The sequence below is a fragment of the Pagrus major genome, chromosome 4 (assembly GCF_040436345.1).
Source record: "Pagrus major chromosome 4, Pma_NU_1.0".
Taxonomy (NCBI): Eukaryota; Metazoa; Chordata; class Actinopteri; order Spariformes; family Sparidae; genus Pagrus; species Pagrus major.
In genome coordinates this window covers 40013284-40035956 of record NC_133218.1, presented here as the reverse complement: position 1 = coordinate 40035956, position 22673 = coordinate 40013284, and the positions used below count along the sequence as shown (strand labels likewise).

General features: G+C 44.4%; 2 protein-coding genes across 4 annotated transcripts; both read right to left on the bottom strand.

Annotated features, from left to right (window-relative positions):
• Positions 1-1186: 1186 nt before the first annotated feature.
• Positions 1187-10023, bottom strand: LOC140994329 (uncharacterized). Its single transcript, XM_073463900.1, has 8 exons — positions 10000-10023; positions 9692-9929; positions 8768-9471; positions 8345-8550; positions 3327-3379; positions 3147-3218; positions 2331-2396; positions 1187-1989 (listed from the first exon to the last, which is right to left on the bottom strand). Exons 1-4 carry the CDS (start codon positions 10021-10023, stop codon positions 8455-8457), a joined length of 1062 nt encoding a protein of 353 aa, XP_073320001.1. The 3' UTR covers positions 1187-1989; positions 2331-2396; positions 3147-3218; positions 3327-3379; positions 8345-8454.
• Positions 9714-22239, bottom strand: LOC140994919 (uncharacterized). 3 transcript variants are annotated; one of them, XM_073464760.1, is made up of 3 exons: positions 21905-22239; positions 12158-12239; positions 9714-11237 (listed from the first exon to the last, which is right to left on the bottom strand). In XM_073464760.1, exon 3 carries the CDS (start codon positions 11222-11224, stop codon positions 10118-10120), a length of 1107 nt encoding a protein of 368 aa, XP_073320861.1. In that variant the 5' UTR covers positions 11225-11237; positions 12158-12239; positions 21905-22239; the 3' UTR covers positions 9714-10117. The 3 variants fall into 3 exon arrangements, with proteins under 3 accessions (XP_073320861.1, XP_073320862.1, XP_073320860.1); XM_073464761.1 differs by lacking the exon at positions 21905-22239 and adding an exon at positions 15442-15606; XM_073464759.1 differs by lacking the exon at positions 21905-22239 and having other exon boundaries at positions 12158-12473.
• Between the last annotated feature and the right edge of the window lie 434 nt (positions 22240-22673).

Genomic DNA, 22673 nt, shown 5'->3' with positions numbered 1-22673 from the left:
TGTGAATGTGGGCAGCGTGGAGGACAGAGAGGCATGATTGAAGTCCCCAGAGATGAGGAAGAGGGCCTGTGGGTGCTGTGTCTGCAGTGAGCTTGTGACTGAGTGGAGAAGGTCACAAGCTGCATCAGCGTTAGCAGAGGGGGGGATATACACAGCGAGTACGATCACCTGTGTGAACTCCCTCGGGAGGTAGTACGGCCTCATGCTAACCGCTAAAAGTTCGATGTCCTTCCTGCAGACCTGTTCTTTAACAGTGATGTGCCCAGAGTTACACCATCTGTCATTAACAAACACAGCCAGCCCTCCTCCTTTCCTCTTACCGCTCTCTGCCGTCCTGTCCGCCCGCCGCATTTGAAATCCGTCCAGGTTAGCGTCCGTGTCCGGGGTCTGCGCCGTTAGCCACGTCTCAGTGAACACCATGATGCTGCTCTCACGGTAGTCCCTCTGATGCCGGGTCAGCGCCGTTAGCTCGTCCATCTTGTTGGGGAGAGATCTCACATTCCCCATGATGACAGACGGGAGGACGGGTCTGTAGCGTCTCCTCCTGCTACGGCGAACAGCTCCGGCCCGGCACCCGCGTCTCCTCCTCTTCAGCTGGCGGGGGACATCGGGCCGCTCGAGCGGCGGCACCGCGGCGCTACTGAGGGCCAACAGCTGATCCCTACTGTAAACAATAGGGCCGCGTACAGGTTCCCCGGACACGGCCGAAAACAGCGAAAAAAGCAGAATTAAGACCAGAGCGATAAAAACAACTCTGGTCTCCATACTGCCCGGAGAAAGAGCTCCAAAAAGAAGTAAATTAGAAAAGTTAAAAAGTACTAAAAGTTATATAAAAAGAAGAAAAAGCTCAAAGGTGAGCGAGAGCTGCTGTAACAGGCTGCCACTCACGCGGCGCCATTCACGCCATTCTCGTCCATGGAATCAATCATCCATGGAAAGCATCTTGACCTACTGTTGCACTGCAAGATTTACCAGCTGCACAGAGGACAACAAGAAGGACATCTGGCGGGTAGTGAGGGCAGCGGAGCATATCATTCTATCAGACGCTTTATTCTAGGATGTCTGTATTTTGCTTTTGATGAAGATGCCATGCTGGAGCTGTTTAACAGTGTTTCATTGTTTAACAGTGTCAAATAAATTCTATTCTACTTCACTAGTTAAGATGTAAAAAAAATAAAGCAGCAGGTGTCTGTAATTATATTTATTTCAGGTTATTTTGTTACTCTATTTCCCATTCTCTTTACAGAGTATGAAAAAAATACATCCACATTAGAATGTGTTGAATAAAGAACACTTAAGTACCAACCATCTTTTGTAATTATATTACACCTGAATGGGAAAACACTAATAAAGTGACAAAAACATGTGTCACATATTCAAACAGTAGTGTTGAATAAAGAACACTAAAGTGCCAACCATCTTCTGTAATTATATTACACCTGAATGGGAAAACACAATAATAATAATCAAGTGACAAAAACACGTCACATATTTTAACAGTAGATTATGAAATTACATGTCTTTGAGCTGCTAAAAGAACGACAGCATCCACATGTAGAATGTGTTCAATAAAGAACACTAAAGTGCCAACCATCTTCTGTAATTATATTACACCTGAATGGGAAAACACTAATAAAGTGACAAAAACATGTGTCACATATTCAAACAGTAGATTATGACATTACATGTCTTTGAGCTGCTAAAAGAACGACAGCATCCACATTTAGAATGTGTTGAATAAAGAAGACTAGAGTAGTCACACTATTCAAAATTTAAGGTTGCGCGAAGCAGACCTCCTTTTCAGCGTAACAATTCTGTTGTACACTAGGTTTTTAACATCCTTCCAGGTTCTCTTGCCCAGAACTTTCTCTTTTTTTATGCAGTTCATGCACGCTTCTTTTGCTGGTACTCGGCGCTGTTTGATAAACGCATCAAAGTGCTTGTGCACTGCTGTCCTCTCAGCCTCAGACCATCCTCTCCTTGCCTTTGCTAGGGGTGACAAATGACAGAAAACAATGCATACCTTAAATAAACAGGCATCAATAAACATTTTCATCTGTACAAACATAGCTTGCAGGTAGTCACAGATAGCAACCACAGTACTTATGTAGTATACAATTTAGTACCAATTTATACATTTCATTCAGAGTTTTGACCGTGTGGCAAGGCCATGCAAGGCTAGTTCATTTGTATAGCCCCTTAGTTTTTCTCAAAGGGCTTTACACAGCATCATAACATCATCTGCCCTACATCAACTGGGAAAAACTCCCAACAAAACCCCTTGGGGGGAAACGATCTGTATGCTTCTCCTGCCTAGTTTTAGAACCTACTTATTTCCTTGGACTTGGGCCGTTCTCCACTCTCTCTCTCGATCACATGTAGTCCTGGTTCCTGATCTACAACACAGACAGGCAAACATTGGGAGAAAATATAAATATAATTCTGATCATCAAAATCTGTTTAAGTCATCATGTCCGTGTCCAAGATCTGCTGATCTTGCCATTTCTCTGCATTTCTCTCATATGTCTGAGACTTCCCAGATTATATGTACAGTAGCATCTTAGTATTCCTCCTCGCTCATCGGGTCTTAGATTGCATCTCTAGGCCCTAGTTTTTTGGCAATGTGACCAGTATCTTCCTGCCTGCCTTCCTAATGTTCACCCTTTTTGGATTTTCAGTCGAAAGCAGGCTTGTCTCAGCTCCTGCTTTGTGTCCACTCACTGCTCATCTGTTGGCAACCAGAATTTTGCCTTCATCAAAATAAATAAATGTACTAACGGCCTCTGTTTAACAAGTCTGTTTGTGTATCCTAATTTATAATTCTATGTTTTAAGCTTTACGAAATTATTTCTTCAGTGACAAAAATCTCAACAGTACTTTTAAGGATGAAATTCAACAGTTTGGATACTAGAACAAAAAAAATAATAAATTCTGTCAACTGCAACATTTCATTGTACGGTAATTTAGACAGTAAACATCTGGGGCGGTGTTTAGCTCAGTTGGTAGAGGGTGTGTCATTGCGTGTCATTCCCCCCCATCTCTGCCTCCTATTTCCTGTCACTGTCTCTACTATCCTATCGAATAAAGGCATAAAAAGCCAAAAAATATACTTAAAAAAAAGAAAAAAAAGACAGTAAACATCTCACCATCTGTGTCTGACTTCCCATCCTCAGTTCGTGGTTCACGGCGGACTTTCCCTAACAGGTCCGAAGGTGCATCTGTAAAGCAAGAGCAACAATGAGATCATAATACCAGCTGTAGAGAAGGATGAAATTATTAATTATTTTGTATTTTACAACCCATGCTCTGAGTTATAACGAACTTACTGCTGGTTTTCAGAGTCCGAGCCTCATATCTGGGCTCGATCCCACACTCTCATCTACAACAGCAAAAGACCAACGTTAGTCAATCTTTACAGGTTAAAGTCTCGGATCAATACATTATTTAACGGCTACTAAAATAATTCAATAAAGATCCATCTCAAACACAACTGTAATGATGAAAAGGGATATAACAGGTGCAAATATAACAAATTTAAAGTCCCTGCAAGGAACTTTCATGTTTGTTGTAAAGTATATGTTGGCCTTTAATAGTGGAAGAGACAGGAAATGGGAGGCAGAGAGGGAATGGCATGCAGCAAAGGGCCACCTGCAGTCAGGACTGTAGCCTCAACACATAGGAGGCTGCTCTACCAACTGAGCTCAACGATGCCCCTTCTACTTCTTTTATCTAATAAGTTTAAGTAAGGAAAACACAACCACAGGGTACAAAAAGGTTGCATTTCTAAATTCCACTACCATCATTAATCTCACCATCTGTGTCTGACTTCCCATCCTCAGTTCGTGGCTCACGGCGGACTTTGCCTAACAGGTCCGAAGGTGCATCTGTAAAGCAAGAGCAACACAAGTGCAACACCTCTGTAAATATGAAAGGAGACAATGAGATCATAATACCAGCTGCAGAGAGGGCTGAAATTATTCATTCTTGGTATTTTACAACCCATGCTCTGAGTTTTAACAAACTTATTGCTGGTTTTCAGAGTCCGAGTCCTGGTCTGTTTTCTCTTCTTCTGGGAGAGCCTCATATCTGGGTTCGATCCCACACTCTCATCTACAACAGCAAAAGACCAACGTTAGTCAATCTTTACAGGTTAAAGTCTCGGATCAATACATTATTTAACGGCTACTAAAATAATTCAATAAAGATCCATCTCAAACACAACTGTAATGATGAAAAGGGATATAACAGGTGCAAATATAACAAATTTAAAGTCCCTGCAAGGAACTTTCATGTTTGTTGTAAAGTATATGTTGGCCTTTAATAGTGGAAGAGACAGGAAATGGGAGGCAGAGAGGGAATGGCATGCAGCAAAGGGCCACCTGCAGTCAGGACTGTAGCCTCAACACATAGGAGGCTGCTCTACCAACTGAGCTCAACGATGCCCCTTCTACTTCTTTTATCTAACAAGTTTAAGTAAGGAAAACACAACCACAGGGTACAAAAAGGTTGCATTTCTAAATTCCACTACCATCATTAATCTCACCATCTGTGTCTGACTTCCCATCCTCAGTTCGTGGCTCACGGCGGACTTTGCCTAACAGGGTTGGTTTAAAGGTCAATAGTGGAAAAAAGAATTTTGGGGTTGTTTTGTGGTCTGTAATGAGTGGGGGTATGAGTTTGTGTTTAACTGTTTTAGTTACTAGTGGAGCTGCTGAGTCAAGGCTTGACTTCAGTTTACTGTTAAAATTGCCACCAATAAAATCACAGGGTGCAGGTACAGTGACAGCGGGGGAGTTGTGTATGTTCTCAATAAAATTTGCAGCCACTTCAGAACTAAGATAGCGTTTCCTCATGGTTCTCACTGGAGCCTCCTCATGGCTAAAACTGGTGATATTAAAAAAGATGCAGTAGTGGTCGGATACAGCCAAGTCAACAACAGAGGACACACTGGTGGACAGGCCATGTGTTATGACCAGGTCCAGGGTGTGTTCTGTTGTGAGTGGGCTGTGAAACATGTTTAAAATCCAAGCAGTTAAGAAGGTTTAAAAAATCATTTGAGATGGAGTCCGACTTGTTATCAATGTGTAAGTTAAAATCACCAGTTAAAATGATTCTGTTGTATGTAGGGTGCACAAGTGATAGTAGGTCAGAGAATTCACTGATAAAACCACTGGAATGCCTTGGTGGCCTATAGATTGTGAGGCATAAAATAGGAGGTCTGCTAAAAACACTGGCATGGTACTCGAAGGTGGTGTAGTGGTGTAGTGAAATTTCCTTGGATGTTAATGATTCTGAAATAATTGAGGCAGTACCACCACCTTTTTTGCCCATCCTGGTAGAAAATAAAAAATTCAAATTAGGAGGAGAGGCCTCAGTGAGAAAAAATGGTGCGTCAGTGCCCAGCCAAGTTTCTGTTAAAAATAGACAGTCGATCTTATTATCTACTATCAAGTCGTTAATAATAAAAGTCTTGTTTAAAAGAGCGCGGACATTCAGAAGTGCCATGTTAATGGTCTGTGTTGGCTTGGGGTCCTTGGATGACGGTGTGATGGATGTCTGTGGTTTGATATGAACCAGATTTTTAATGGTCACGCCACCAGTCCGGTACCGATGGAGTCTATTGGAGATGATGGGGGGTATGGGGAAAGAGTTACGTGGCGGACGGCAACAGAAGATGCTGCGGTGTGGAGGTCTGTGGTGGAAAGTGATGGTGGGTGAGAGGAAGTGTGCTGCTGGTGCCTGTAGGGGGGGCTGTTACGGGAGGGAGTACAGAGGGAGAGAACCGTAGAAGAAGGATGACGGGGATAGGAAGGTGATGAGGGGGTTTGGCAGGTAAACAGTCACGCACGTGGAGTTGTTTGGACAGCGTGCTGAATATTGCCCGCAAGCATCTGGCTACCTAAGGAGCTGGGGTGGACTCCATCCCTGCTAAAAAGAGTCGGGCGGTTCCAAAACAAATTAAAATTATCAATAAAACCAAAGTTGTGGATCCTGCATGCGGACTGAAGCCAGGTGCTGAGGGCAAGGACTCTGCTGAAATGCTCAGATCCATGGATACGCGCCGGGAGGGGCACGCTAATGAAGACGGCCCTGTTACAAGTTTTTAACCTTTTAAGACTAAAAAGGGTGTTGAAGTCCTTTTTTGTCAGTTCGGACTGGAGACGGGCCGTGTCATTTGATCCTACGTGGATCAACGCCCGGGTGATGAAGGATGGGAGTGAGCGCAGCAGTCCGGGGAGTTTGTCCAGAATGACTGGGACAGTAGCACCAGGGAGGCAGTGGGTGATGGCGTTTATGAAGCGCATATCTCGGGTGTATGAGTCTCCTACAATTGCAGTGGAGGGTGGGAAAAGTGGTGGCAGTCTATCATGGCTCGCGAGGGCCGTGGGAGTCAACACACACACACCCTCCACGTTGTGCGTTAAGGGAGACGAACCCCGCGGGTGCGTAGCAGCGGCCGAGCCGGGGGAGAGGGAAGGGGACCCAGAATGCTCCTGGCGGTGTTGACAGCCAGAGTCAGGAGCGCCCTCATCCCTGAGAGGAGTATCATGAGCCCGGCCGCCGAGGAGACCCTTGGAGCGCCTCAGCACTGCCTCCTTCAGAAGCCTCTGACGCGAGACAGAAGTCGTGGTCCGGGACGACAGCTGTTGATCCGGGGCTCCAGCGGAACGACTCCGCGCACCACCGGATAGCAGTGGAGACGTCAATCCGGCTGAGTGGAGAGCCGCAGCCGCCTCGCCGTCCGGTGGTGGAGAGGGAGCCATGGAGCCCATGGGAGACGGGTCACCGGAGCAGGGAGCTGCAGGGATCGCACCGATCGGTGGCACAGAGGGAGCCGCAGCAGCCACTGGAGCCAGGTCCGAGCTCCAGCGCTGACCATCTCCCGGGTCCTCACCAAGCTGCGACAGAGCCTCGAAGCGATTGGAGAGGCGGAGGGGAGGCGAGCCGGCCCTGAGTAACCACCTCAGCCCATGATCGCTGGAGGTGGGGAGTGGAGCAGGAGGACGGCCATGGGCCGGAGGGATCCCAGGGCACGGTGTCTTGAAGGGCTGCTGAGAGTGAGTTGATCCGTAGCGACTGTTCATGGGCAACGTCGATGAACTGGGTCAACAGGGCCTCTTTGATCTTCAGCGAGTCGGTGGATGTCCTCCAACAGGTTAGCAATCTTCTTATGTGCTTTCTCGAGTTGAGAGTCGTCTCCAGGGGGCACGGAGGTAGCCATAGCACATAGCTTAGCTGTGTAGCTTAGTTTAGCTAGCTTATCACACCAAACAGTTTCTGGGCTCACCAAGTTTGATTGCTTAGAGTAAGTGCTTCTTCGTCTGCCTGTGCAGGTTGAAGATCCTTCAGTCAGAAGAGAAACCTGCGAGCTGCTTCTCAGTCTGATGCCAGCGTTCAATGATACAGGAAGTGGCCGGAAACAATAATGTCTGTCTGCCTGCAAGTCAGTCTGTCTGTCTTACTGCCTGTCTGTCAGTGTCAGTGTGTGAATTTGTTTCTTTTTGGAGGAAGAGCTAATCACAGTTTATTTGCTCATGGTTCTTCAGCCCCTCTGCCATACTAAGTTTTCAATCAATTGCACCTGCATGTTGTGATACCATTTAACAAAGAGAAAACATGCTACAGGATGTTAAGAGAAACACAGATCATGTGAAAATATTACATTATTCCATCTCCTCCTTCAAAAATGATAATGTGAATTATGCGCCTGCCCACTGAATAGAAGCATGAAACCATGAATGCGCTGTTGGGACACTGGGAGGCATTTTTAGTTTAGTTTAGCCGTATGTTGTGGACTCTTTGGTTTAGCCTCAGTGATTCTAGAGATTCTTGAGTTTCTCCAAGACACCACAGAAGCCCCCACGCCACGTCAAGGCAGAGCCCATGTGAGGGTTTGTTTTTTTTTTTTTTTTTTTTTTTCAATGAACTACTGTGAACTAATATTATAAATAAAAATGTCAAACATTGCAACAGCAAAAACATAGATATATATTTACAAACAGGTCTTTTTTTGTTTTGTTTTCAATGAACTACTGTGAACTAATATACAAAATAAACATTTCAAACTTTGCAACAGCAAAACATAGATATATATTTACAAACAGGTCTTTTCTTTCTTTTCTTTTTTTCAATGAATTACATTGTATTAATGAACAAAATTGTCAAACATTGCAACAGCAACAGATTTCTTCCTTTTTCTTTCAGTTCTTTTTTTCCCTCTCTTTTGTTTGCTTCATGTCATCAAGAGCTGTCTCTTGCGCTTGAATGCGTCAAATGACCTTGATGGCAATTTTCTCTTCCTGCATGTTTGTATGTAGTCATGGTATGCAACTTTGTGGCTGACCTGGGACTCTTTGGAAATGATGGATTCTTCGTCCGTGCTCCACTTCTGCCGAGAGTTGGCAGGCAAGCACATGGCAGCTGACACCACGTGGGGGTGTGACTTCGTCCTGGTCATCGACAGCTTCGACATCTTCCAGGGGTTGGACACTCCTTCTCCTCACTGGGCGCTGGTCTCAGAGATGGGATGGTGGTGACTTGTTTCTGCAACTTATACAAATAGAATAATAACAATATTAACAGTAATAACAATAATTGCTGTTATAATGACAATAATAAGAAGAATAGCTTCATTTGCACAGCACCTCAAAAGACACAGTGCTTGGCAAAACAACAACAAAAATAAATAGATAAACGTATAAAAACACAAATAACATATCACAAACAAGTGCTATGAAATGACACTGACAGGCCAGGCAATGCATACCTTGTAGGAGACAGTTGGATGCAGGCTCCAAATCCTCACATTCCTCACCTTGTCCAGGGTGAATTTCCCCAGGATCAGTAGCTGCTGCAGTCTGGCCTGTGACATGCCCCCCAAGCTCATTTGTTGCAGAAGCTCTTTCAGGTGCACAAAATCTATGTAGGCTCCATTCTCGATCAAGGCCACGCATGAGATGAAGGTCAGCGTGTTGAGGAGCAAACCTCCCGTTGTCTCCTTTGGGAGCCTTTGTAAGGCCATTGCCATCCAGGGCATGCCGTGCTCTCTGTACGTCTCCAGGTGTTTGGAAAAGCAGAGGGAGTGCCGCTGAATCTCAGAAAAGACTTGTAAAGTCTTGGAGGCCACGTCAGAGATCTGTAGGAGGGGTTGGTCCCCATGGCTGACCTGTATCCAGTCCTTGAAATTCCACCAGATCCTTCTGGTACTCCGGAGGTCTGTAAACTTAAAGGCTGGAAAGAAAATGATGCCCTCTGCTGTGAAGCCTTGGACGAGGCATTCCTCCACATCCTGTCCTGCATCTCTCAGCAGGGTGCGCGCCCTGCCGAAAGTGTGAGGGACGGGGAAGCTGTCTTTGGTGGCGAGTTGCTTCACATTCACCCCACCCGTGAGCCTGCCAGGGGGTTTGTCTGACCTTAGGGAAGTGCAGGGAAGCTGCTCATTCTGCTTGTATAGGTTCCCCCAGTAAGACCCTTATCAGGGCAGCCCCGACCACGGCCGGTCCAGCTTCCACACACTGACAGAGTGCCCACAGCCTTTCAATGTATGTTTTTTTGCAGTGGGTCCCTGGTCCAGTGATGGAGGGGTGGTGGCAATTCTTCCAGGCTGGCGCTGTTGTGGGGTGCCAGCCCGATGAACCCCCTCTCGTGGGTGGCGCTGCGTTCACTCAAGGGGCGTTCACTCCGGGCTGGCCCACCACCAGGGTGTTGTTGAGCGGTGAGAGTGGATGCCCAAAGAAGAGCTCTTCCAGAGCCAGCTCTGCCTGGAATGAATTCCAGGAGGGGTCATATCTGCCCACACCCTTGCTGTCTCGAAAGGACTTTCCGAGGATGCCGGCCAGGTGGTCGACAACACCCCGCAACGTGGAGAGGAGACCCCGGCCATCCCCTCTGTCCTGGAAGGGCACCAGCAGCGCATGGTCCTGGAAGAGCTTTTGCAGAGCAGACAGGTCAAAAAACTCTCTCGGGTCAAAATCGAAGGGAACATCTTCACCCTCGAACCGCACCACCTGCTCGCTGCGGCATTGCACCTGACACACTAGGTGGCGGCTCAAGTCCTGAACATACTTTAGATAGGTGAGCGCCCTGCTGATAAGGGTGGTCTTGAAGTCTGGGTGGCTCAAACCGCAAGTGACCAGCAACCCACTGTGACAGGGTGTTTGAAAGGCTGGTTGTAATGGATGTGTGGGGCGTCCACGTACAGCTGTAAGAATGTGACTGTGTCGGTTTTCGACAGCACACTCATGATGGCCTGGCCCACGTCCATACTTAGGGTGTTTAAGTTGGGCTGGAGATTGCACGTCTCGTGCATTCCCAGGGTGGAAAATAGCGACCCCCTCAGACCAATCAGGAGGCCGTAACGTGAGAGGAGGAGGTGTGTGTCCTCCCGCACTGCCAGCACCTTTGAGGCAAGGTGGACCGATAGGGACCCCACGGAATCGGAGCCGATCAAGTTGCTGAGCTGCAGGATGTCAGGATCCTGCTGGCCAAACTGCCCGAGGGTGGCGATGACCTGCAAGAAATAGCAGCCGTTGGCCTTCTCGACCGCCTGGTCCAGGAGGCTCAGGATAAATCCTTGATCCACCCTGAGGACTCGGTAAGACACGAGGTTGGTGGTACCCTGTTTCTGGACAGTGGGGCGGGACATGTTCTTCTGTGGCAGGTTGTTGAGGAGTCGGCCAAACTCTTCTGTTACCTCATTTAACTGTTCAGCCGCAAGTATGCCATACAAGCCTGGGTTTTGCAGCCTGAAGTCCGGCTCCATCAGGCTGCTGGGGATAGCGCAGAGCGTGAGAACGTAGCCGCCTGCGGCGTCTGCTATTTTGTGGCCAAGGCAATTTTTAAGTGCCGCCATGCCTTCTGGGCTGCAGCATGGCAGGGACACATGCTTTTTGAGGTAGCTGTACTGCCTTTTGAGCCTACTGGCTTCCAAACGGGGCAGGTTCAAATAACAGATGTCTGCATATATGTCTCTCATGTGACGCACCTGGATCACGATGCCGTTGACGTCAAATGTATACCTGAGGCAATGGGGATTGGTGGGGCTGGTGCAGTGTATGGGGAGGCCGAAATCAGCATGAAGGAATGCACTAAAGTCTCTGTGTTTGCTCATTTCACTTAGGAGAGCTTCAGTGTTGTCTGAGGCCACGGTGATGAAGTCTGCATCCGTGGTATCCGGGGTCTGGTGTGGGGGAGAGAATTGTGGACTTGTGGGAGCCGACATCATCTCAACCTGCAACCTTTCTCCCAGAAAAGAAAAGACACATTAGCAAATTATCTGAGCAAAGTAAAAGATCCTAAATTAATAAAAGCCTTGAATATGTACAGACTCAGTGACCACAGCCTCGCTATAGAGAAGGGTCGTTATAGACAGAGGTGGCTGCCATAGGAGAGACTCTGCTCCCACTGTGACAGACAAGAGGTAGAGTCAGAGCTACACTTCCTCACCTCATGCCCCAAATATCAGGCTCTGAGAAATCAACATTTTCCCCAAATAATAAAAGTACAGCCTGAATTTGAAAACCTAACAGACGCAGAGAAACTACCATACTTACTTGGAGAGGACAGCCAGTGGAACCTAAGACACTTAATTGTTTCTTTTTTAAGTATTTATTTATTGTACATATCATATCACCAACATCCACACTTTCCTTTCTTCCTTTTATTTTTATTTATTTATGTAATCCTTTGCTTTGGCAATATTGTATAACACATTCATGCCAATAAAGCCTGTTGAATTAAATTAAATTGAATTGAAAGAGTGAGAGACAGAGTGGGTGAATGCAGTGTATTCATTTAATCGGACTCATCACTTGATGACGGAGAATCTGACATCTGGTTAATTTGCAAAATAAAATACTCGCGCTCTTCTTCTAATCCTTCAGTCGGGAACACTTCACTTCGTGTTGTTGTGTTAATAACACATACATATAATTGCGGTCATGCGTAATTACGTAATTATCGAGGGAATTTTTCGGTTTCGTAACTCCACTTCGTAATGGCTGCTGTGAAATTCCCACCCTGGTAGCTACCCAGCTTGTCTGTGCACAAAATGGTGAAATAAACTTCTTGTATCTAGACAAACTAGGCTTATGACCTTGGGATAGTTTGCATAATTTTTTGGTTTAATGACAATGTAATAACAGAGCAACAAACTTACCTTGATAACCGAAGGTCAAATGTCACTGTCCCGTGCCCCACAGGTTCCCCGTCCCACGTGACTGCGGTCAGCGTTGCCAGGTCTGTGAAGCAAAGGCAAGAAAAAAAACAACTTAAATTTTGTCTTGTATAATACAGATTCAACATCTGGAACGCCTGGCTTTCCACATACGGGCTTCCTTCAGTTTTAAAACGGGGTAGAGCTCGGTGTGAAACCGAGTGAAAACCGCAGACCTGGCAACCTCTGGGTGTAGATCGCCAGAGAGGTTTTTTTTTCCTTCTTGTTTTTTTTGTTGAAAGCTAGTTGAGAACGGAGGTCAATCAGTCGAGAGCAGGTAAGAGGATTATTAATTGTTCTAATGTTTAATTTGCAGATGTAAGATGTTACCTTCATTCGCGTCGGCATCAACTTATTTGTTACTTCATGGTGTTACTTTTGGATTTTATTTGATGTAAAGGAGGGGTGGGGGGTGGACAATTGGAAAACTGTTTAATTGGCTTCTGCGTCAAGTTTTATCTTTCTTTATCTTTGTGTGCATGCGTGCATTGTGTTTTCACAGATAAAAGCAGTTCACCGAAAGACATTGGTTGTTACAGATGTAATTAAGAACACGCATGTGCTTGTGACTATAGACCTCACCTGATTACAATTGGGAGAAGGTAGTGCATATGCTGATACCTGATGAACGTATTCTCTCTCACACCTCTGTTTTGGAAGGGAGGGCCCTGACAGGCGACTGGTGTATTGCCTCAGGTGCAAGAGGGCGTACAGTGTACTGTCTGTCCACCTTAGGAGGGCGTGCATGAAGGATAACACGGCGGAAGAACGAGATGCCAAATTGTACCAGGCAAAGCAGTCACAGAGAGAGTGGACGAGGGTCGGTAGGTGCTGGGACTACCAGGAACTGTCGTCCGTGGTTCTGGATGAGGCATCTCGCCGGTCCCTGGTTGACCATCTCAAGGAAAAAGGGTTCTTTGTGATCAATGAACCGGTGGAGGGTGTGCAGGGTGCAGAGCCGAGGTTGGTTATGCTCATGACTTGATTTACATTTAAGGTGACTCTTTTTTTTTTATGTCTCAAATGTACATTGCCTTTATGAATCTGTGATGCATGTCAGCTCCTGGATTACTGACTACTTGACAGGCAGGCCACAGTTTGTCCAGGCAGTGTCCTGTCTGATGTGGTGGTCAGTGACTTTCAGTAAAACTCTGAGTCATGTTACCTGCAGAAGTTTTCTGATGACTCAGCTGTAGGCTGGCTATGTACTTGGTCTCAGGCTGGACTCTTTTGAGACCGTGGTGGAGAGGAGAATGCTGAAGAAACTTTAATCCATCATGGACAATGATCAGCACCCTCTCCATAACACAGTAGACAGAAAGTGGAGTACCTTCTCTCACAGGCTGCTTCAGCTCTGCTGTCGAAGGGACAGATACAGGAAATATTTCCTGCCACATACCATCACACTGTACAATAACAGCTAAAACTCTGGTCATAACATACAGTCTCTACGCACTTTATATGTTTGTACACTGCACCTTATATTTTAGTTTTATATATATACACACATATATATATATACACATTTTTATATTACATTTTATATTGCTATGTTAATATCTGTAGGTTGTTCTTTTTATTTCATTATGTTGTCATTGTCTCTGTGTAATGCTGCTGCTAAACTTTAATTTCCCAGCTTGGGATCAATAAAGTCTATCTATCCATCTATCCATCTATCCATTCATCCGGGGAAGGTCCATTCTGAGCACCAGCGTCTGCTGGAGATGGCAGAAGGATGGATGGAGGAGGCGTGCCATAGGCTCCAAACGGGGTGAGCGGCTGTCACATGGTCACACGACCAAATACCGGAACTTCTGCATGGCCATCCTAATGATCACGCACCGCAAACCAGAAAAGACGGTGGTGGATTTCAAAGTAAGCGTCCACGTATTCCAATGTTCCCTCGAGCTGGTTTCTGTTTCCCTGCAACTTTGGCTGTCGAACACTTCAAGTTATTTGTATCCAAGCATACAAAAATAATCCCCCATCACAGGTGACCAAGTGAAACGACAGGCAGTTGAGCCCCGGTGTTGGGGCGACGATCGCGTTCGGAGATAGCGCGGACATCGCTGTTATCAGCGTAGATGAGGATAGGGTGAGTTGAGCGTTCTTTTGGTTTTGTTTTGTTTGTTTTTTTTGTGAAGAAACCATTTTCCACGGACGACTGACTAAAAACAGCTTGGCATTTCGTTTCCCACCGACAGTGGTTCGGTGCATACTTCACGGCCATCAGGCCGCTCTACCTGAAGAGGCAGGAGGAACCAGAAGATGCCCAGGGCCGTTTCTTCCTGGGGATGACGGGACTTCCCGTGGCAATTCCCAGGTCGGACTTGTACCATCTATGGAAGCAGTGAGTGTACTTTTCATTTCTTATACAGGGGTGAGGCAATTTCCCTCATTAAGCGACCAGAACTAGCAGGTTGCTTATGTAACTGGTAATTACTAGTGCTAGTATTGTTAGTTGGTTTGTTCTTCACGTCAGACAAGGCATATTGCAACCACTGAACATAAGCTCTGACTTTAAAATTCCTTTTTCTCTGTCTTTCTTTTCCCCCTCTCCTCCACGACACAGCTGTAAGAAAATCTGCAAGGGAGCGGGCCCGAATCCGCCGTCCGGTACGGCCGAGGCCCCTGGGACATCCTCCCAGGACCAAAGGTAAACATTGTCAGTTTCGGTGCTGACGTCAACATGTCCCACTTCACAACTGCCTGATTGCAATGTGTGCTTTTCTCTTCCTGCAGTTTGGCATCTGCGAAACTGCCATTTGATGACAAATGGGACGCCTTCACAAAAGAATTTCCCATCACCGTCGGTGCCCTCGTGCCCTCTAAAGATGACATAGTCAGTGCCGGATTTGGAGATGAGCGGAGATATTATCACAAGTGGAGGCGCATGCAGCTGGAAAAACGTGTGCTGCATGTCGCAGGTAGGCACCGGCTTTGTCTCTGTCAAACAGATACTGTATGCTGTCTGTGAAAGCTGCTTAGTGTCTCACTATGACAGCATCTCCTTTTCCCATCGTCTGTGTGTCTCACTGACTCTCTCACACACACACACACTGATTGCCTGACTAACTGACTGCCTCACTACTTTACTCACTGCCTTACTCACTCACTCACTCCCTGTCTCTTTCTTCCCAGCTTCCAGTGGCAGTCAGCGTCCGACAAAGGGCCGAGTGAAAGCCATCCTGGCAAAGGAAAAGTGGGAAACCAATGTCCCCTCTTACCAGGATGTGCTTCAGGCACGGGTTTCCCCTGTGAAGAGCGCCATCGAAGATGACCAAGCAGTCATCAAGTCTGTGGTGGAACAAAAGTGGAAGGGGGTCGAGTTAAAGGACTTTGGAGAACCCAAGGGCAAAGGTGAGGAAGGAGAGAAAAGCACAGTGCAAACTTTCCTGTAATGACTTTGTCATGGCAGCAAAATATCAGCTGTTTGTGTTTTTTTTTCTTTCGCTCTTCTGTGCAGGCGTCATCGCCACCATGCCATTCTCTAAAGGTGACGTCGTCTACAATTGTCATGGGAAGACTAAGTTTTCAAGAAATTGCACCTGCATGTTGTGATACCATTTAACAAAAAGAAAACATGCTACAGGATGTTACCAACATCATTTTTTCAAAAAGTTAAACTTTGCCCTTCAATGCTGGCACAACAGAAACACAGATCATGTGAAAATATCACACAAAACATCCAGAATTACCCCAGCAAGCATGCCTACAGCCGCTGGCTACGGCCTGCGGTGCTTGTGGTGCCCGACTCCACACCTCCGGAAGGGGAGGTCGCACAGACTCAGGCCTGGCACCGTTGGAAAGCCGCTCCTCATTTTTTGGGGGGTGCACCTGCCTCCCATCTCTCTGGCACCTTCCTGTCAAAAGATATTCACCAAAAACGGCGTGCACCGGGGTGCACTCCTGCTAAAACCTCTTAACCTAACCCTAAATTCTAACCCTAATTTCATTCCCACCCTGACCTTAACCCACATTGACCAAGCTAGGTCGGACAACCCTAAAACGGTTACGAAAAGATTCCGTATATAGCCCACAGAAGGCAAAATTCATATACGAGGTACGCAAGGATACGTAAATTGCCGGTTAATGGTAAAGGATGAAGGATAGGTTATGGAGAAGGGAAATGAAGAGGGAAAAGGAAAATGGGAAATAAGGGTTAAGAACTAAATTAATTCATTAATATAAATATAATATAAATACAATAAATATAAAAATTCATAAGGGTCACATAATTCATTAAGTTAAAAACAACCCTTTGGGTGGACACCCTCCTCCCCCATCTCTCTCTAGGGAGTGTACATCTTGTTGTGTTGAAAAGCCTTACACTGTAAAATCACTGCAAATACTAAAAATGCTTCTTAGAACTGATTACCCAAGAATATTTAAGCAGCATCAATAATTTTTTTAAAAAGTAAAAAAAAATCAAAATAATGTCCAAGTCTTTTTTTAAATAGTTTCCTTGCCTGTGTTTATGACTTTATAACTGTTGGAAAAGGGTTAGGGGTTAGTTTTCTGAGTTAGGTTAATTTTTTATTTTTTTTTGGAGAAAAAAAACATTGTCAGGCTAATTCAGGTGTTTGCTATTGTAATACTCATTTTGACCACAGGGGGCTGAAGTGCACCATGACATCATGTTCTACATAGGATTAAAATACATTCAAACACAACATACATCTATTATGTGTTTGCAGGTTGTGTCATGTCTTTGATTTGGTGAGGAAAGTGTCACAGTTGGAACATTGTGTTTATCAGCAAGTCAGATTGAACAGTAACATTAATGTCCTCATTGTGATATGAGCCTTTTCATGCTACATCATAGTTAATGGTTATAGCAGCTACTGTCAGTTCAGCACTTTTGTGTTTTATGTTTCTTTTCAAAGTGTCATAACACCACCAGTAGTTACCAGAGGACTCCAGGAGGGGGAGCTACAACTGTTGAGCTGGCTTCATCCTTTGAGTCATTATATACATGATGGGAGGAAAGTTAGTGTTCCTGCATCAGTCATTCAAACACTGCCTTTCTATGCCACATGTTTTCCAAAGGCAGGTGTTGAATGGATACACAACACATGAACACAAGCTTTGGATTAGTTTACAGAACAATGGTCGTGTAAAAACTCCCTTAAACATGTAACATCAGCACTTTAAAGAGACATCTATGTATAATTGTTTAGATACACCTGCCTGAAACTATTCCTGCAGTAAATCCTTCATGAAAACTGTACAGCTCAGTTTTTGTTGAAACTATTTCATAGAGGTGTTGATTCACCTGTATCATCATGTTTGTATCACATTATACGTGCTGGTGTTTACTTTTGATATCGATGCTGTCAGGCTAAATAACAGAGATCCCGCTGTGTTTAACACAATATAGTCCATCAGACTACAAACAGTCCTCACCAATGACAAAAAGTTTCAATACCACATTGGAAAAATACTAGACAGAAATACTGTGGCCACGTGCAGAGGTATCCACTCTGCAGGTTCGGGCTGATGGGACTCTGTGTTCACAGCTGATAAAATGAAACATTCAACCATCTTACCGTTGTGTGTCTGAAGCTGGAGGAAACTCAGCACTCTACGTCCACCTGACAGGTCATTAACAACAGATATGGCTTTAAAAAGTAGTTACTATACAAACACAGTTCAATATTTACTGGCTGTTTATGTCTAAAAGCAAATTAATATATTTTGATATTGTTTTCCTGGTTGTTGCTTGACCAGTACTTGAATATGTAATATTTAGAAGGAAGGTAATGCCACACTGTACATTATTACATCTATTTAGTGGTTAAAACTACAGAATACTTCAACATGTGTGTCACAGTGTAGCAAGGTGAACCACAACACAGTAAAAGACATGAGATACCATATTTAGATACCAGTAGAGGTGGAGGACAAAACAGGCAGATGATCCTGAGGGACACGGAAATCTTCTTCATATTAAAGACAAAAAGAATTTATCCAGTATAAACTATAAACCAGACAGACAACAATGATCCAGTGAAGTGTAGCCTGGCTTGATCTCCTGGAGCTGATGAGCTGCAGGTGTGCAGAGCTGGAAGCCAGAGGAGTAGACCACGCCCACAGACAGGTGCAGGGGGAAACACCTTCTTCTTCTTCTTCTAGTTGGCATCATAGACATATATACATAGATGCCTCATTGAGCGGGTTGGCCCGCTGCTGCGATACGTCGCCGTCATATTGGAAGAGGCAGATCTGCCCCGTGAACTAACACAAGTGAATGGAGTGAACTTTAGAAAGCTCCTTCTACGAAGTGCTGTAAGTTAATGTCTCTCATTTACACATTCACACACGTACGAATATATTCAGGAAACAGACAGGAACCAGAAACAACGTCTGTAATGTTCTCTGATGATTATAAACGTTAACTACTCCTGACATGTTCAGTAAACAGGTAGGCACCAAACCACCGGATGTATTTTTATAATGTTTTTATGAGTGTTTACAGCTGCTACTGTGATGATACATGACGGTTAAATATTGAATCTGTGTCTATAATAACCAGATCCTGACGTGTAAATGTGATGTCTGTTGGAATAAAAAGTACCAACGTCGTTTTTACACAGTGATTTCTGATAATCTAAGTAATAAAATTAACAATCATGGAGACAAATAATTAAAAAGTCCACAAATCAAGATAAGAAACTGCAACTGGCAGTGAGCCTGCTTTCTTTTCTTTTAGCAGTGAAGTGATAAACTCCATGACAGAACATTATAAAATATGATATTGTATAAAATAACATTACATGGTAAAAAAAAAAGTAAAGTTGCAGTAGGCTAGTTTTATAAATATGCACTATATATATATATATATATATATATATATATATATATATATATATATATATATATATAGTTTGTATTATTATTATTATTATTATTATTATTATTATTATTTCTATTTTTCTGCATATTCTTGACTTTGAATGGGAGCAGCTGTAACGCAAGCAATTTCCCGTCGGGGATTAATGAAGTGTTTCTGATTCTGATTAATATATTATGCAGTCAGTTGTCCATATTTAAGTTGACAGTATGGTAGACAGACATCACATTTACACGTCAGGATCTGGTTATTATAGACACAGATTCAATATTTAACCGTCATTTATCATCACAGTAGCAGCGTTACATACGTTGGCAGCTGTAAACACTCATAAAAACATTATAAAATACATCCGGTGGTTTGGTGCCCACCTGTAAACTGAACATATGAGGAGCAGTTAACGTTTATAATCATCAGAGAACATTACAGACGTTGTTTCTGGTTCCTATCTGTTTCCTGAATATATTCGTACGTGTGTGAATGTGTAAATGAGAGACATTAACTTATAGCACTTTGTAGAAGGAGCTTTGTAAAGTTCACTCCATTCACTTGTATTAGTTCACGGGGCAGATCTGCCTCCTCCAATATGGCGGCGACGTCGACGTACGGTCCAGCGCTCAATGAGGCGTCTATGTATATATGTCTATGGTTGGCATCCTTTAAGTTGCATTACTATCTCCATCATCCCTGGGTCTTCACTTGTTCTAACTTCTTTTAACTTGTTCACTTGTTTTCAAAAAGCGACAGATTGCTTTTTTTCCCTCAAACATGTCACAGCAGATCTCTCACCTCTGTCCTTAATCTGGTGGACATTTGTCCTCTGTTACATAACTCCTACAGGAGCTGAAGACATGCTGCATGTTTCTGCTTCCTTACATTGCTCACAATATCCAATTGTGTGCTCTCCGATGATAAACGTGTATTGTTCAGGTTAATGTGTCCAATTCTTAATCTGCTCATCATAACTTGTTCCCATTGGTCGGCTCCACTGTATCTTATTGATCCTACTTTTTTGTATTTTGTGTAAATGTCTGCTCTTAGTTGCACTCTTCCACTATTTTTGCACTTGTTGAATTAATCAGACTGTGCTTTACCCTTCTGATGTCTGTACTTTTTCACATAGGGCCCGGTTGGTTTGCATAGCTTTTTTCCCTTAATAAATGAAATCATCATTTAAACAGCCACAGTCCAGTCTTGACCTGATAATAACACAGCTGTAGCTTTACATTCTGCTGAGCAGCAGGACACGAACAGAAACAGAGACAAAGCTTCAGGGATTTGATTTTATTTTTGTGGCGACAAAAGGAAAAGACAGCAATTTCTTTCAAGTAATGATTACTTTATGAAGAAAGAACTAAGTAATAGATTACTTGAATTGCAGAATGAACGCGTTCCATTACTCGATACAACAGAAAAGTAATCCAAGTACTCTAACGTCTTAAACACTGGTGTTAAAAAGGGTTGGTGTGGTCTGAAGTGTGTGTCTCTCAATCAGAAGAGGAGTGTGTCAGGAAAGGGGGGGGGGGGGGGTGGAGTGGGACACAGGTGCAGACCCAGGGGTGTCTCTAAGCTATCCCAGGGGGATAACCACAAAAATCGCAGTAGCGATAGGCTGGAAATGGGGGAAAAACAAAACAACGAAATTGTAGAGCCACTACAGGTTTCCTTAAAGAAACAATGCACCACAAATGATTAACAAAACCACCACTGCCAAGCAGCTGACTAAAACTAAAATTGTCCAGGAGGCCCAGAAAACTCTAAATGAAAGGCAAAGGCTGGGGTCGCAGCAAACTCTAAAGCACCAACTTATTCACTGGGAAAACTACAGGCAAAATTCTTAGTGTGGTGTTTTCAGACACACTGACAACGGGGAGAACCTCTCACTGCCTCTGAAGGTGAGACAATGAGTCAGCACAGGGCACTGGAGACTCAGGGTATATGAAGGCTCCCCACACCTGGGCTTAATCACCGCCAATCAGTGCCACACACACCTGATTGCAGTGAGTTGATTCTCTCACCACTCTCAGAGCAAGATTGAGTGCCCTCACAGAGTGTGGTGTGGTGTGCTGAAATAGCACAGGCAAAGGTGGTGCAAATGAGCAACAACCAGACCACACCCTATGGTACCTGCAACAGAAAACACCAACAACACGACCTGCCCGGTAACCAAAGAGGCATCATGGGAGTAACCCAACAACTGATCCGTTAACCTGAGTGAGGGCTTGCGTCAACATAAGCTGGCTTTGTGTTCAGGAGTGCTGAGAAGTATTTGTCTCTATAAAATACAAAAACCCCAGAACCCAAACCAAAATGTGATTCCACAGAGCCAAGATTCACTGTATGAAACAAACTAATGCTGAATGTTTTGACCGAGAATGACACAAAGTTAACGAGACCTAATGACCTAATGAGTTCGCGTGGGTTCATAAAGACAGCTCAAGTAAAAACTATCAAATCTAAAATGAAACGTTTCATCATCAAAGATTCCCAGACTTGAAAACACAATTCTGTTTGTGGATTTCTTTGGGAATAAAGAACAAATTAAAGGGGCATCACGCAGTTAATTTGTGTTGTTAACATCATCCAGCTGCTGTCGATCAATAACTGTGTGACAGAATGAACAAATATGACTTTAGATTATCAGTAAAGAGGCTTTTATTGTGTTCCTTAAAGGAAATGTTGAATTTTATCTAAAGGTAGACGACATGGACAATGACAATATCATAACTCTGTCACTACTTCTGTCATTTATTTATCTAATCTTTTCAAAACATTGGTCCACATTCGATGAGGTGCTATAAACAGAATATTGACAACTCGATTGAACCGAGGTTTACCTGCACTGTTCTTGGTTCGGTCGGGAGAAGGCCCTGGTCTTAGCAGCTGGTTCACTTGTCACCAGGTGTTCGTCTTCAGCCAGTTGGTGTGAATCATGTCGGGGGAGGGGCCCCGGTGCAGTCCACTTCTTCATGCTCTGTACTCATCGTTGGACGTCTGCACTGTGATGGTAACTGGCTCCTGTTCGACGATATTGCTTCCTCCTCTTCCTCCTCCCACATCCTTCCAGTATGACCCGGCCTCTGCTCAGTGTGTCTGATATTGTTTCCTTCTTACTTGATGGATGGTTCTCTGACAGAGCTGTGAGCTTCGGGGCTTCACTGATGGACTCTTGCTGCAGGGTCGGTTTTCCACACACCTCACACCTCTCTGTACTTGTATGTTTCTTATGGAGGGTTCTGTTGATGACGTGTGTTGTTTGTCCTGCACCCAAACATTAGTTACCAGGATTACAGTTACAGTCTCAGTATCCTGAGTAAATGTACACACAACACAAATTGTTAAGCAACCTGCTGGACTGACGTGTGTTTAAAACAGGTTTACATGACACTTTCAGCTGAAATCCACTCTGTTCACTACTTTCTCAGTTTAGATAAAAATGATGATCAGTGCTATAAATATCCATCCCCTCTTTAATCCATCAGTTTGTCTTTAGATGGTGAAGAGTCAAGATGGACTGATGGGAAGTTATAACACGTCTAAATGATTCATTTCTTCTCAGGTAGTTTATCCTCAGAACAAACAGCATCATCAGATCACACTGTGTCC